This window comes from Balaenoptera acutorostrata, chromosome 12, assembly GCF_949987535.1.
Source record: "Balaenoptera acutorostrata chromosome 12, mBalAcu1.1, whole genome shotgun sequence".
Taxonomy (NCBI): domain Eukaryota; kingdom Metazoa; phylum Chordata; class Mammalia; order Artiodactyla; family Balaenopteridae; genus Balaenoptera; species Balaenoptera acutorostrata.
The window spans coordinates 13,009,321-13,025,034 of NC_080075.1; the positions used below are offsets into that span (position 1 = coordinate 13,009,321).

At 41.0% G+C, this 15,714-nt stretch overlaps 2 protein-coding genes across 2 annotated transcripts; both read left to right on the forward strand.

The window, feature by feature from the left end:
• The first annotated feature begins 319 nt into the window (after positions 1-319).
• LOC103009603 (magnesium transporter NIPA2) lies at positions 320-2,217 on the forward strand. The gene is made up of 2 exons (XM_007197399.2): positions 320-413; positions 616-2,217. Exon 2 carries the CDS (start codon positions 985-987, stop codon positions 2,065-2,067), a length of 1,083 nt encoding a protein of 360 aa, XP_007197461.1. The 5' UTR covers positions 320-413; positions 616-984; the 3' UTR covers positions 2,068-2,217.
• Positions 2,218-8,194: 5,977 nt separating this feature from the next.
• Positions 8,195-15,141, forward strand: LOC103019938 (interleukin 36 alpha). The gene is given in 8 exon segments (XM_007197426.1): positions 8,195-8,404; positions 10,051-10,093; positions 12,322-12,389; positions 12,714-12,753; positions 12,756-12,800; positions 12,971-13,012; positions 13,015-13,109; positions 14,926-15,141. Coding segments are annotated over 8 exon segments (759 nt in total).
• The last annotated feature ends 573 nt before the right edge of the window (positions 15,142-15,714 follow it).

The window sequence follows — 15,714 nt, forward strand, 5'->3', positions numbered from 1 at the left end:
TGGTCCTGGGCTTTTCTTTGTTGGAAAGTTTTTGATTGCTGATTAATCTCTTTATTCATTTTTAGTCTGTTCAGATTTTCTCTTTCTTCATGATACAGTCTTGATAAGTTGTATGTTTCTAGGAATTTCTTCTAGTTGTTAAATTTGTTGGTGTATAATTGTTTATAGTGGTCTCTTGTGATCCTTTGTATTTATGTGATGTAAGTTGTAATGTCTTCTCTTTCATTTATGATTTGATTTGAGTCCTCTCTCTTTTTTTCTTAATTAGTCTAGCTAAAGATTTGTCAGTTATATTTATCTTTTCAAAAACAAAGTCTTGCTTCTCGGCCGTGCCCCTTGGTCCTGGTGGCAGCGGTGGGAGCCGGAGGTCGTCCGGGACAGGTTCCCCTGGGCGCTCCCCCATGGAGGAAGAGGTGCGCAAGGCTGCAGCCCCGGATGCTCGCACTTCCCACTGGACGGCGACGAAGGCGGTGGCCGCGCGTGCTCTGGAGGGGGTGGCTCATGCGGCCTGTATGGGGGTGTGAGCGGAGGTGACCGGGGCCGGATAGTGGAGGGCAAGGCGCGCGCGCGGCGGGCCGGCCAGCGGCTGTGAGGTCGCCACTTTCTTCCTTTCAGGCTGGAGCTACTCTGCCAGGGCTTAGAACTTTAAATGAGAATAAAGGGTATTATTTACGAGGAAATGAGAGTGAATAAGTCATCTCTAACCTCTTCCAGCCTTGTTTTCGTAAGAGAGACCATATTAAACGTACGTGTATATATCATTGGCTGCTGCTTTGGGGGTTGAACGTCCTTCTGGGTGTCCATTGTCCCCACGTAGCACGGAGGAACTTCTCTGCACTTCCAAGCAGATTCCGACTTGCCGTTGTGTCCACGGATGTCCTGTTTTCAAACTATTTGAAGACTGCATCATCCTGCCTCCAGCACCAGCAGTTTCTCTGTTCTTGATCAATGTGATTCACAGGAACTTTTAAAGTAACAAGCGAAATGAGCCAGGGCCGTGGAAAATATGACTTTTATATTGGTCTGGGATTGGCTATGAGCTCCAGCATTTTCATTGGAGGGAGTTTCATTTTGAAAAAAAAAGGCCTTCTGCGACTTGCCAGAAAAGGCTCCATGAGAGCAGGTCAAGGTGGCCATGCCTATCTTAAAGAATGGTTGTGGTGGGCTGGACTGCTATCAATGGGAGCTGGCGAGGTGGCCAACTTTGCTGCGTATGCCTTTGCACCAGCCACCCTAGTGACTCCGTTAGGGGCACTCAGTGTCCTAGTGAGTGCCATTCTTTCTTCATACTTTCTAAATGAAAGACTTAACCTTCATGGAAAAATTGGATGTTTGCTAAGTATTCTGGGATCTACAGTTATGGTTATTCATGCTCCAAAAGAAGAGGAGATTGAGACTTTAAATGAAATGTCTCACAAGCTAGGAGATCCAGGTTTTGTGGTCTTTGCAACACTTGTGGTCATTGTGTCCTTGATATTAATCTTTGTGGTGGGACCTCGCCATGGACAGACAAACATTCTTGTGTATATCACAATCTGCTCTGTAATTGGAGCGTTTTCAGTCTCCTGTGTTAAGGGCCTGGGCATTGCTATCAAAGAGCTGTTTGCTGGAAAGCCTGTGCTGCGACATCCCCTGGCCTGGATTCTGCTGCTGAGCCTTATAGTCTGTGTGAGCACACAGATTAATTACCTGAACAGGGCCCTGGACATATTCAACACTTCCATCGTGACTCCAATATATTACGTATTCTTTACAACATCAGTTTTAACTTGCTCAGCTATTCTTTTTAAGGAGTGGCAAGATATGCCTGTTGATGATGTCATTGGTACTCTGAGTGGCTTCTTTACAATCATTGTGGGAATATTCTTGTTGCATGCCTTTAAAGACGTCAGCTTTAGTCTCGCAAGTCTGCCTGTGTCTTTTCGGAAAGATGAAAAAGCAGTGAATGGCAGTCTCTGTAATATGTATGAAGTTCTTAATAATAGTGAAGAGAGCTTAACCTGTGGAATTGAACAACACACTGCTGAAAATATCTCCCGAAGAAATGGAAATCTGACAGCTTTTTAATAAGAAAGATGTAATTAAAAGGTTAATCTATAATTGTGTTATAAAGTGAATTTGAGTATCAGAATGAGTCTGAAAAAGCATTGTTCTCAAATAATGTTCTCTAGAGACAATCTTTTTTAAGGTTTCACTAATCTGGACCAAGAAATTACTTTTCTTATATTTAAATGATGGTAGCTCACTAAAATGACCTCAGTACATGGCCACTTTCTTTCAACATTGTATTATTATAGAGGTATTTTAAATTTTCCTTCACCAAAATCTAAATGCACTAATGACAGTTTTAAGTCTATAAAAATGCTTTATTTTTTCATTGGTGATGAAAGTCTGAAATGTATATTTGTCATGCCCACTCTATCAATTCTTGACCATTTTAAGGCTTTTTGATTTAAAAAAACAAAATTAACTCAATACATTATCCTGTAATTTACCTTACCTGTAAAAATGACTCCTGTTTGATGAATTATTTTAATTTTGAAATGTTAATTTAAGAGACTCCTAAGTTATTAAATGAAGGAAAACTTTTACAACAAAAACAGAAAAGGTAGGAAAATACCACATTGAAATACTTCTCAGGCTGAATTGTCACCGGGAACATCTGATGGCCTTCCTAGATGGAACCTTGTTAAAGCAGCGCACCCTTTGTCGGACTACAGCCTGGCTGGTTTTATTCTTCAGTTACTCTAATCCCTTGATGCCTGGAACCTTGATTACCGTTTTACATCAGCTCTTGTACTTTTCCATATATTTTCATAAGGAGTTATATTGTCATTTAGCTCTTCTAACAACTCTGGGAAATGAAGTCAGAAGACTAGGGTAATTTCTTAAATTTAGCTCATATTGAAATAAAAAGACAAATTGAAACAAAAAAAAACAAAAAAAAACAAAGTCTTAGTTTCATTGATCTTTTCTGTTATTTTTCTGGTCTCTATTTCATTTATTTCTGCTCTGATCTTTGTAATTTTCTTTCTTCTGTGAGCATTGGGCTTAGCTTGCTCTTCCTTTTCTAGTTCCTTGAGATATAAAGCTAAATTGTTTATTTGAAATCTTTCTCTTTTCTTAATGTGTTTATCATTATAAACTTTCCTCTTAGCACTGCTTTTGCTGCATCCCAGAAGTTTTGTTATACTGTGTTTCCATTTTTGTTTGGTTCAAGGTATTTTATTATTTCCCTTTTGATTTTTTTTCTTTGACCCATTAGTTACTCAGGTGCATGTTGTTTAATTTCCACATGTTTGTTAATTTTCCACTTTTCCTCTTCTTACTGATTTCTAGTTTTATACCATTGTGGTCAGGAAAGATGCTTGGTATGATTTTAATATTCTTACATTTGTTAAGGCTAGTTTTGTGACCTAATATATGATCTATCTTGGAGAATATCTGTGTGTGCTTAAGAAGAATGTGTATTCTGCTTCTGTTGGGTGGAATGTTCTGAATATGTCTGTTAGGTTCACTTGATCTAAAGTGTAGTTCAAGTCCAATGTTTCCTTATTGATTTTCTCTCTGGATAATCTCTCCATTGTGAAAATGGGGTATTAAAGTTCCCTACAATTATTGCATTATTGTCTATTTTTCTCTTCAGAATGGTTAGTATTTGCTGAATATGTTTTGTACTCTGATGTTGGGTGTGTGTGTGTGTGTGTGTGTGTGTGTGTGTGCATATATATATATATATATACACATACATACATACACAATGATTCTATCCTCTTGATGAATTAACCCCTTTATCATTATATAATGACATTCGTTGTCTCTTGTTACAGTTTCTGACTTAAAATCTATTTTGTCTGATATAAGTATAGCCACCCTTGCCCTTTTTTGGGCAAGGAATCTCTTTTTTCATTTCTTCACCATGAGTCTATATGTGTCCTTAAAACTATAGTGAGTCTCTTGTGGGCAGTATATATAGTTGGGTCTTGTTTTTTTTTTTGTCCATTCAGGCACATTATGCCTTTTAATTGGATTATTTAATCCATTTAAACTTAAAGTAATTATTGATAGGTAAGAACTTACTAATGCTATCTTATTAATTATTTTCTTGCTGTTTCATAATTTCTTATTTCTTTCTTTCTCTCTTGCTGTCTTCTTTTGTGAATGGATGATTTTTTCATAGTGGTATGATTTAATTCTTTCCCTTTATCACTTGTGTATTTACTGTGGGTTTTTATTTTGTGATTACCATGAGACTTACTTAAGCATCATATAGGTATAACAGCCTATTTTAAGCTGATAACAACTTAACTTCAATCATATACAAAACTCTACCTTTTTACTCCTATCCCAATATTTTATGTTTTTGATTTCTCAGTTTACCTCTTTTTATACTGTGTATCCCTTAATAAATTATTGAAATTAGAGTTATTTTTAATAATTTTGCTCTTTAACCTTTACACTAGAGTTAAATGATTAACACATGGTTTTTCTAGTTTTCTTCTCATAATGCCTTTCTAGTTTCATACCACTGTGGTAGGAAAAGATGCTTATATGATTTCAGTCTTCTTAAATGTTTTGAGACTTGTTTTGTGGCTAACATGATATGTTCTGGAGAATGTTCCATGTGCACTTGAGAAGAATGTGTATTCTGCTGATTTTGGATGGAATAATCTATATGTATCTATTAACTTTATGTGGTCTAATGTGTTGTTTAAGGCTGATGTTTCCTCATTGACTTTGTGTCTGGATGATCTATTCATTAATATAAGTGGGGTATTAAATTCCTCTACTGTTATTGTATTGCTGTTAATTTCTCCCTTTAGGTTTGTTAGTATTTGCTTTATATATTTAGGTGTTCCTATGTCTGGTGCATAAATATTTACAAATGTTATATCCTGTCATTGGATTGATCCCTTTATTGTTATGTAATGCCTTTCTTTGTCCTGTATTACAGTCTTCGTTTTGAGGTCTATTTTGTCTGATATAAGTATAGCTACCCCAGCTTTTTTTGTTTCCATTTGCATAGAATATTTTTTTTCCATTCCTTAACTTTTAGTCTGTGTGTGTTCTTAGATTGAAGTGAATCTCTTGTATACAACATATAGATGGGTCTTGTTTTTTATCCATTCAGCCGCTCTATGTCTTTTGATTGAAGAGTTTAGTCTATTTGCATTTAAAGTAATTATTGATAGGTATGTATTTATTTCCGTATTGTTAATTGTTTTCTAATGGTTTTCATAGTTCCTTTCTGCCCTTTTCTTCTTCTCTTGCTCTCTTCCCTTGTGGTTTGGGGACTTTCTTTGGTGTAACATTTAGATTCCTTTCTTACGGTTTTTGTGTACCTATTGTATGTTTTTGCTTAGTGATTACCATGAAGTTCACATATAACATTATATATATATTGTAGATATATGTGTATATATATATATGTATATATATATATATATATACATATATATATATATACAACTTAAAAATATATTAAGTTGATAGCAACTTAAGTTTGGACACATTCTAAAAACTCTACATTTGTATCCCCTACTCCATGCTATGTTTTTGATGTCATATTTTATATATTTGATGTCACAGTTTATATATTTTTATTTTTAGTATCCTTTAACCAACTATTGTGGTCATAGTTAATTTTATTACTTTCCTTTGTCTTTTAACCTTCAGAGTAGCTTTATAATAGGTTATAACCATAAATAGTGGTTAATCCCCTACCTTTAGTACATATTTGTCTTTACCAGTGAGATTTTTATCTTCATATATTTTCTTGTTACTAGTTGGTACTTTTTCTTTTCTGCTTAAAGAAGTCCCTATAACATTTCTTTTAGGGTCATTTTAGTGGTGACAAACTCTTTCATCTTTTGCTTATCTGGAAATCTCTTAATCTTTCCTTCAATTCTGAATGATAAGTTTGCCAGGTAGAGTATTCTTGGTTGAAGTTTTTTTCCTTTCAGTACTTAGAATATATCATGTCACTCCCTGCTGGCCCGCAAAGTTTCTGCTTAAAAGTCAGCTTATGGGAGTTCTTTTGTAGGTAACAAGTTGCTGTTTTTAAGATTATCTCTAACTTTTGACATTTTAATTATTATTTGTCCTGGTGTAGATCTATTTGGGTTCATCTTATTTGGAACTCTCTGTGCTGCCTTGTCCTGAATGTCTGTTTCCTTCCACAGGTTAGAGGTTTTCAGCCATTATTACTTCAAATAAGTTTTCTGCCCCTTTTTCTCTTTCTTCTTCTGGGACCACTACAATGTGGATGCTATTCTGCCTCTTGTTGTCCCATAGGTCTCTTAAGCTATTTTCACTTTTTAAAATTCTTTTTTCTTTTTGTTGCTCTGTTTGGGTCATTTCCAGTACCCTCTCTTTGAGGTCACTGATCCATTCTTCTACTTCATCTGGTCTGCTGTTTAACCCCGCTAGTGTATTTTTTCAGTTACGCTATTGTATTCTTCAGCTCTGTGACTTCTCTTTCATACTTTCTTATATTTTCTGTCTCTTTGTTAAAGTTCTCACTGTGTTCATCTATTCTTCTTTCAAGTTTCATAAGCATCTTTATGACCATTACTTTGAACTTTTTATCAGGTAGATTACTTATCTCTGTTTCATTAGGGTCTTTTTCTGATGTTTTATCTTGTTTTTTTCATTTGGAACATATTCCTCTGACTCCCCGTTTTGCTTGACTCTCTGTGTTTGTTTCTATGTATTATTAGGTGAAACAGCTACCTCTCCCAGTCTTAAAGGAGTGGTCTTGTGCAGAGATGGCCCATGGGGCCCAGATGCACTATTTCCCTGGCCACCAGAGCTAGGCACTCAAGGGACATCCCTGTGTGGGCTGTGGGTAATTGCTAGATGTAACAGGACCACAGCTGTGGCATGGTGTGGTGTGGTGTGCCTACTGGCTCTAGCAGGTGAGAGGGAGAGTGCCAAAATGGCAACACCAATGCTGACACTAGCAAGGCAGAAAGAGAACTCAAAGATGATGCCCACCATTCCCAGAGAGAGTCTCAGCAGGTTCCTGCCTCTCTGGAAGTCACCCCAAGACCAGCAAGTGTACCTTCTCCACACACAGTCCAGCCGCCCTTTAAACTGCCACTCCTGTGTGAGGTCACAGGGCAAGTGAGTCAGTTCATGAGCCCTTTAAGAGCAGGTTCTCCATTCCCTACAGCTCTATGGTTTTTTCTGGACATAAACCCTGTTGGTTTTCAAAGCCAGAGTTTTGTGGGCTCGTCTCTCTGGCATAGGTCCTGAGGATTTGGGATGCCTGATGGGGAACATAAGCCCCTCACTCTTCAGGGTAAAGCTCCATATTCTTTTGAGACCTCTCCCACTTGTGGGTTGCCATACCTAAGGTGGGGTTTTTGGTGAGACCAAGTCTCTGCCCCTCCTACCCCTCTAAATGTGGCCCTTTTATCCTTTGTTGTGGATGCACTGTTCAGTTAGTTTTCAGGTCTTTTTCAGAGGAAAGTATTTCATATACAGCTGTAGATTTGTTGTGTCCATGTGATGTGAGTTCAGGATTTTGTACACCACCATCTTGATATAGAAGCCCTCTTCTCCATTTTTAATTATTATTATTTTTCTCCTCTGACTGAATAATTTCAAATGACTTGTCTTCTGTTCCTCTAATTCCTTCTTCTGTTAGATCAAGTCTGCTGTTGAAGCTGTCTACGGAATTCTTCAGATCAGTCATTGCAGAGTTGAAGAGTCCTTCAACTCTAGGATTTCTGTTTGTTTTTTATAGATATTTAATGGTTTCTGTTTCTTTCTTGGACTCATTTTTTTAAAAATGCATTATTTTGCTAATTTTGTTTTGTTGTCTGTGTGTTCTTATAGTTCACTGAATTTCTTTAGAGGATTATTCAGAATTATTTGCCAGTCCATTTATCTCCTCTACTTTAGGGTCAGTCATTGGAGCTATATTAGTTTCCTTTGGTGTCATGTTTTCTTATTATTTGTGATCCTTCATTGGTGTCTGTGCATTTAAAGAAGTAGTTGCTTCTTCCAGTCTTCACAGTCCAGGTTTGGAAGGGAAAGCCCTTCACCAGTCAGCCTGTCCAGAGATTCTGAGTGCGGCATCTGGTGGTGTCCATTGGTGGGCTTGCTCCTGGAGTCGTTGGACAGGCAGGTCTGATGCCTGGGTCAGCAGGTGGCTATACCTAGTGCTTGGATCCACAAGGGCTACACTATGCCTGAGTTCACTGGGGCTGGCCAGGTGCCTGAGTTTGTGGTGGTAAGCCTGGAACATGAGTCTGTGTGGGTGGGCCTGGATCGTGGGTCTGTGCAGGCCAGTCAGGTGCTAGGGAACCCTGGGGTGGACCTGGCATCTGGGTCCACAGGATCTGGCCTGGTGCTGGGACAGGCCTGGATTCTGGGTTCACAGGAGCTGGCCTGGAAGGTGGGGCTACCTAGGTCACCCTGGCATTTGGGTGAGCCTGAAAACTGGGGCTGTAGGACTCATCCTGTAGCCTATAGTTCCAGGCCTCATGGGGCCAACCTGGAGGTTGAATCCATGGGGCCAGCCTGGAGGTTGGGGCCAGCCTGGAGGTTGGGGCCGTGGGAGTCAGTCTGAAAGCTATGGTTGTGTGGGCAGTCAGTGCTGGGTTGGGCTGGGAGCCTGCATCCATAGGAGCCTGCCTAGAGCCTAGTCCAGGGTAGCCTGCCTAAAGCCTGAGGCCATGGGGGCTGCCTGGTGCTGGGGTGAGTCAGGAGCCTGGGTCCACAGGAGCCTGCCTGGACCTGGGGCCAATGGTACCAGCCTTGCACTGGTGCAGTCCAAGAGCCTAGTTTCATGAAAGTTCATCTGGAGTTTAGGTCTGTAGAAGCCATCCTGGTGCTGGGGTAGGCTGGGAACCTGGGGCCATGGAGTCAACCTAGTGCTAGTGAGGGTCAGGAGCCTACCTGGAGCCTGGGTTCATGGGAAACTGCCTGGTGCTGGGGTGGGCTGGTAGCCTGGTTTTGCGCACACCCACCAGGACCCTGGGGCCATGGGAACTGGCCTGATGCTGGGGTCAGCCAAAAGCCTGGGGCCACAAGAGCTGGTCTGGTGCTGGGGTGGGCTGATGGTGGAGTCCACTGTGAAATCAAGTCCTCACTTCACCTCCTTCTCCCATAGGTTGGATGTCTCTCTCCATAGGGTAAGGATGACGGGAATACTGTGAAACTGTCTTTCCTACCTTCTTCAATGCATCTTTTCTTATTTCTGTGCTCCACCCAAGTGCTGTAATCCCTAACCTCGAATCCTTAGCTCTTGTGAAGGTATTTTCGTGCATAGAGAGTTGTTCAAATTGATGTTTCTGGGAGGGGACAAGCCCTAGAAATTTCTAAACCACCACCTTGATGACATCATTCTCTCACATCATTCTTCTGCTGTGTGCTGTCTGTTGCCAAATACAAATATTGGCTTATTTTGCTTATTGTATTTTACAGTTCAAGAGATACTGTTTGACTTCTAAATTTGCCACTTTTCATAAATTTGCTATTCTAGAAAAATATTCTTATTTGTGTTATTTGTTTCTGAAACATGCTTAGGACAGTTGTTTTAAGCTCTGTGTATAATAGTTACAAAATCTGATGTCTGTGTGGGTATGTTTCTATCTCTTTCTTTCTTTCTTTCTTTTCTTTCTTTCTTCCTTCCTTTCTTTCTTTCTTTCTTTCTTCTTTCTTTCTTTCTTTCTTTCTTTCTTTCTTCTTTCTTTCTTTCTTTCTTTCTTTCTTTCTTTCTTTCTTTCTCTTTCCTTCTTTCCTTTTGTTCTTATTCTTGTGATCTTGTTTGCTTGTATGCCTGGTAATCTTCAACTACTTACAGCTTGTCATCTTTGAAAAATTATATGAGTGGCTCTGCCCTCCTCTAGAGAGACTGTCTCTCTCCTTCTGGTAGAAAGTATTTGACCTAAATTAAACCAAATACAGTTTGAGAGTTTCTGGTTCAATCAAACTGTAAGTACTCAAAGTGAAAATCCTTGTGAGGGCCTGTCCATGGCCACAGCCTTCCAGGAATGACTCCTTTTCTTTACTACTCTCATCTCTCCCCCCTTTTTTCAGTGCCAAGACAGCCTACCCCATGGGTTCCAGAGACTGAGGAAAGGTGAGGGTGGGCCTAGATCTGATTGGCTTGTCCACTACCCAGCCCCAGGCAGACACTGAATCCTGACTTCTTTCTTTTTGTACTGATGTGACTAGAGTGCTGGCAGGGGTGTGTTCTATATCAGCACAGAACATATTGTGGTTTTAATGCTCTTTTATTTCAGGTCCTGATTCTGTAAATCTGGGGTAGAGCCTGAGATTCTGCATTTCTGACAAACTGCTGGACGATGCCAGAGTGGCTGCTCTGTGGACCACACTTTGAACATCAAGGATGTACAGAACGAGGACAGTTCCATGTGACAGTTTGGCAATATGTGAACAATAGCCAAATTGAGTGGTGGGAATTATGCTACCAGAGTTGGGAAGGATTTGTGGGGCTGAGGTGACTATGTTAGACCTTAAACTGAGAAGTGAAAGATAGATACAAATGGACAAAGGAATTAAATCCCAAGGCAAATCCAGTTCTGGCTAGCTAAAGAGAGCAGGGAAGGTGTATCTCTAAATTGTATTCTTATGGAGTTCTTTTCTAGCAGAGACGGAATTTCCTTCATCACATTTGACTCAATTTCCCTTCTCAGGATCATCTACCCCCTTGGCTATGAAGGATGCCACTTCCATACTAGGGAGAGATACATAGAGGTCTTGGGTTATCTGGTATCACTGAAGCCCCCATCACCTCCGCTAATGGCACTGTGGGCTAAATTTCCAGGCCATGTAGAGCTCCATGTATTTATAGGATGAAATAAGGAATCTGAAAGGACACATAATTTTTCAGCTGTGGTCCTGAATGAGTTTGCATTAATATATGCAGCATCCATACCAATGTGTCCTGGATGTTTGCTTCTTTGTACCTGATGGCAGGACATAGAGCCCCTCCTCTTAAGATATCCACGTGCATCCAGTCCTGTATAAGGAGCATGGGGGTGATGTCATAAGCTCTGGACTTTCTTCTCAGAGCATGGAAATCAACTCACTCTAATGGATACTCGGGACAGGACCTCTTTATAGACTCAGCTTGATTCTGAATCCCAGTTTTGACTCGAGGAAGGCTGTTGTACATTTAATTGTAGGTGATTCATGACTCCACACTCCCGAGAGGACAGCTATGGGGCTACCTAGCACAAGATCGAGAAGCAAGAATTCCTTGGAAGGGTATAGGGTGTGAACATGAGGGTGTCTTTATGTGGCCGGGTAGGCTGATGAGGTAGCTAGGAGCCTTATGAGAAACATTAGCATTGTCCCACCAGAGGCCGAAGAGGCTGGGACATTTATTCACCAGTCCCTTCCGCAATCGGTTGAGATTGCTCCTGAGATGCAAGCACTTGAGGTGTGGAGCTGACCGGTGCTGGCAATCACCACAGAGAAAGTGAACTCAGATGGGCTGAAAGGTTGGGGAAGAGTCTCGCCAGCACTGCCTCAGCTTCCCTTTGTGGAAAACCTAATGCATGTCTGCTAGCTCAGGGCACTGGAGTATCTGGGCCAACCTCCCTTCCCCACTAATGTAGAGTCCATGAGGGGCAAGGTGTGCAGGAGTTGACCTTGCCCCAGGTGAGGCTCCCTTGAGTGGAGAAGCAGCATGCACACGGGCTCCGAAAAGCTGGAGGAGCATATACTGGGGTGCTTTTTTTTGTTTTTTTTTGTCTGAGATTTGCAGGGGATATGGTTACTGGACCAGGAGTGTTTAGAACCTACACAGGTCTTAGGGGACCCATCCCTTTCTCAGTCTACCTTGCACCTACTGTGGGTTTCCACTCTTAGGAATAACATTACAGTGTGTCATTTTGCAGTATCAGAGTTTAGTCATTGGCCATGGGGCAGTCACGTAATGCTTCTTTCCTCAAACTCAATGTTGATGACTATATTCCCTGCTGGCTGCTCTTAAAAGCTTAGCATGCCTCCTTTTTCAGGGTGCATAGACAGGTCATAACCCTGATTCCGTTGAAATTTCTTTATATAAAGCCTCACTGAATCCCCCGGCACCAGGAACTGACAAATACTCAAGGTTCAGTCCTAACCCCAGTGAGGCAGAACCTCCTCCCTTCACTACATGGATCAAAGGCTTGGGCCTTATTGGAGTCCATCAGAGTGCCCGAGTACAGAGGAAGCCATAGTCCATAGTGGTAGGGACACGGTGTCCTCTGTAACCGCAAAGCCTGCTGACCTTTGATCTTCTCTTGCTTCTGGGCCTCTGGCCTTGGCACTCCTGTCTTCTTAAGGCTCTGGGTTTAGGTCTGAACAAGATTCACAGGTACAACTGCTTTTGCAGGAAGGTAGGCTACATCCAAGAAGGTGAGCAGGTGAGGGAGTGAGGTGAGTTCTGGGAGTGTAGATTCTGACTGGGGTCATTATTGGGCTGGTCACCAGCTCTTCTTATGACTCAGGGTCAAACTGTGGCTTGGGACTGACTCAGGTCCTCTCGTGGGGTCAGTCTGCACATAAATGTCTTCACACCTTGGCAGTTCTAAAACATCACCACCAATAATGGATGAAAAAGGTAAGGATTCAGGTAAAGTTCTACATGGAACGGCAAAAAATTGGAAAGGGGGGACATTCTGTACCTTCATCCTTACATTTGCATTTCGAGTTTCCTTACAGTATTTTCCAGGGCAAACCCTGTTCAGGGGAATATTCAGGATGTCAATCATCAGGTGTGGGTCCTTAAAGCCAGACCCTCAAAGCAGTCCCAAGGAAGCACCTTATGGATCCAGGTGAGTGGCCAAGATCTGTCAAAGGCAGTCTCTTTGGCCAGTACTGTTGTGTGTTGTGTGCTTAGCTTTTTATTCACTATGAATAGGCTTGTTAACTGGGCATATCTCATTGGCAATAATGAACTAGAGGGTGATCATAGTGTTGTTCTGTGACTATGTTGTGTTCCCAGTCACTGTTACCTTAATCTCATGCAATTATACGGAGACACTTGAGAGGACAGAGGGAATCCCGTCTACCTGGGACTGAAGGAGCCGGAGCTCTGCCTATTCTGCATGGAGGTCAAGGGGCAGCCCACACTGCAGCTTAAGGTGAGTACGGAAAATAAGGGTCTTGTCCATGCCTGGCTAGGAGGGAGAAGCTCATTTATTTCACAAAGTGCTCATTTGATGGAAACTCTAGCTTTTTAAGAATCTTTTAAAGGACAAGTTATTATCCTTATGCATATTTATTTTTGGTTCTTTTTGGGTTGCATATATTATGAGAGAATAAGAAAAAATTGCAGGGGTGCTTTGAAACTAATCTGCTAAAATCACTTATCTTGCTTAAAAAATAATTCAGCAAAGAGGAAGGCTTTTAGATTTATTCCTGACGTCAATAGAATAAATGCAGATATAGAACATATAGGAGACGAATTGGGAGATTAGGATTGACATATATACACTACCATGAGTAAAATAGATAGCTAGCGGGAACCTGTTATAAAGCACGGGAAGCTCAGATTGGTGCTCTGTGATGACCCAGGTGGGTGGAATGGGGGAGGGGTGGGAGGGATGTCCAAGAAGGAGGGGATATATGTATACATATAACTGATTCACTTCATTATACAGCAGAAAGTAACACAACATTGTAAAGCAATTATACTCCAATTAAAACAAAGAACACACACACACACACACACACACACACAGTTGTCCCTTGGTATCTGCAGGGGATTTGTTGTAGGACCCCTCTACCCGCTATGGATACCAAAGTGGATACTCAAGTTCCTTATATAACCTATATAGGCATGTAACCTATGCACATCCTCTCATATATTCTACTTTAAATCCTCTCTAGATTGCTTATAATACCTAATACAATGTAAACCCTATGTAAATATTTGCCAGCACACAGCAAATTCAAGTTTTGCGTTTTGGAAATTTCTGGAATTTTTTGTTTTTTTCCAATTATTTTTGGTCCACATTTGGTTGACTCCAAGGGTGTGGAACCGGCTGATGGAGAGGGCTAATGGTAGATGTGTGGGTAAAATCAGCTCTGATGGTTTCAGCAGTTGATTATCACTAGGTGGATGAGCCAGTTAAAACATCTTTTTGACAAGAGATAGTTTTCAACTTTAAGCGAACAAACTTAATTCTCTGTAACAAACATTTTAGTAATTGCTATTCTCCATTATTTAAGAAATATTTTAAGTTATAGGAAGATCAGAAACCAGGCTTCTGTGTGCTTTAGGAAATCTCTTGACCTTTTTCAGCAAACAAGCATAGGCAGACACTCAATTTGATGACAGGATATAAAGCAGTGGTTTTCAACAAGGGGCAATTTTGCTCCCCAGAAATTTTTCAGTGTCTGGAGATATTTTTGGTTGCCACAACTGGGGGCTGGGTGATATGCTACTGATCTCTGGTGGGTAGAGGCCAGGGATGCTGCTATATGTCCCACCGTCCCACCGGACACAAGACAGCCCCTGACAGCAAAGGATTATCCCACCCAGAATGTCAATAGTTCTGAGGTTGGAGACACCTGACCTTAAACAATTCTGTTTGAATTCAAAATTCATGGTAACTGTTACGTAAATATTCCTTGGCTTTCTCCATTTCTAAGCAACAGGTAATGACTAAACCTGTGCTTTGTATTCTCAAAAACTTTGATGTCAACACTGTTTTCCTTCAAAGGCTCGCAGTAAGAACCACTGAAATTGGTGGTCTAAGGTTTCACTCATAAACTTCACATCTGTAAAGTATCTGAGGCTCATAATTTTTAATGGTATAATATGAAATAGAGGTTCCCAGGCCTGTTTTAATGAATGGAGAAGACTATCTTGGATAGGAACTGTTAGTGTGTAAAGAATGTGGAACAACTCTTAACAGTTATGTTTCTCCCTGGGGCTTCCTCCTCGCCCTTCAGGAACAGAACATAATGAATCTGTACCACCGAACCGAGCCTGTGAAGCCCTTTCCCTTCTACCATGACCAGAACAGCAGTACCTCCACCTTTGAGTCTGTAGCCTTTCCTGGTTGGTTCATTGCTTCCTGCTCCAATGGAGGCTGTCCTCTCATTGTTACCCAAGAACTGGGGAAAGCCTACACCACTAACTTTTGGTTCACTGTACTTCAGGCTTAAGGTTGGTCTAAGGTTGCGTGTGGTTCTCCAGGCAGAGAATCTTGTCTTGGTTTCTTCCATTCTAGCTCTCGAAGTGCTTCTGAAACACAGCACTATAAATCAACTATCCTTTAATTTAAAAAGAAAGAAAGAAAAATAATAGTGCTTCTGAGATGAACGTTGTCATACCAACCATTCAACAAGGGAAGGCAGAGTTGCCAGAATTATGTCCAATTTCTGAAAGTACACACCAGGTTAAAAGGGGAATAAGCAGTCAAGTCTTAGTCTAGAAGGAAGGACAAATCTGTGGTTGGGCTTTTCACCCAAGGGTACCTTACTGCCCTCCATACATCCATGCAATGACCTAACATCCATGCAATGTTGGGCCAAGCTATATGTGCTCTCCCAGGGGCCACATGGAAATCAGTCCAGGGAAACTGAGGGTCTTTGCTATTGCCATGTAGCTAAATTAAGACACCTTGACAAACATAATAAAGAAAACTTTACTTAACATCCTTGCTAATTACGCTTCAAATAATAAATGAAGGTGATGATTCTTTCATTTGGAGTCCGGATCTCTAGATTTTCAGATAC

Coding starts and splice junctions, on each gene's coding strand:
- LOC103009603 (XM_007197399.2), top strand. CDS start 985: ATGAGCCAGGGCCGTGGAAAATATGACTTTTATATTGGTCTGGGATTG.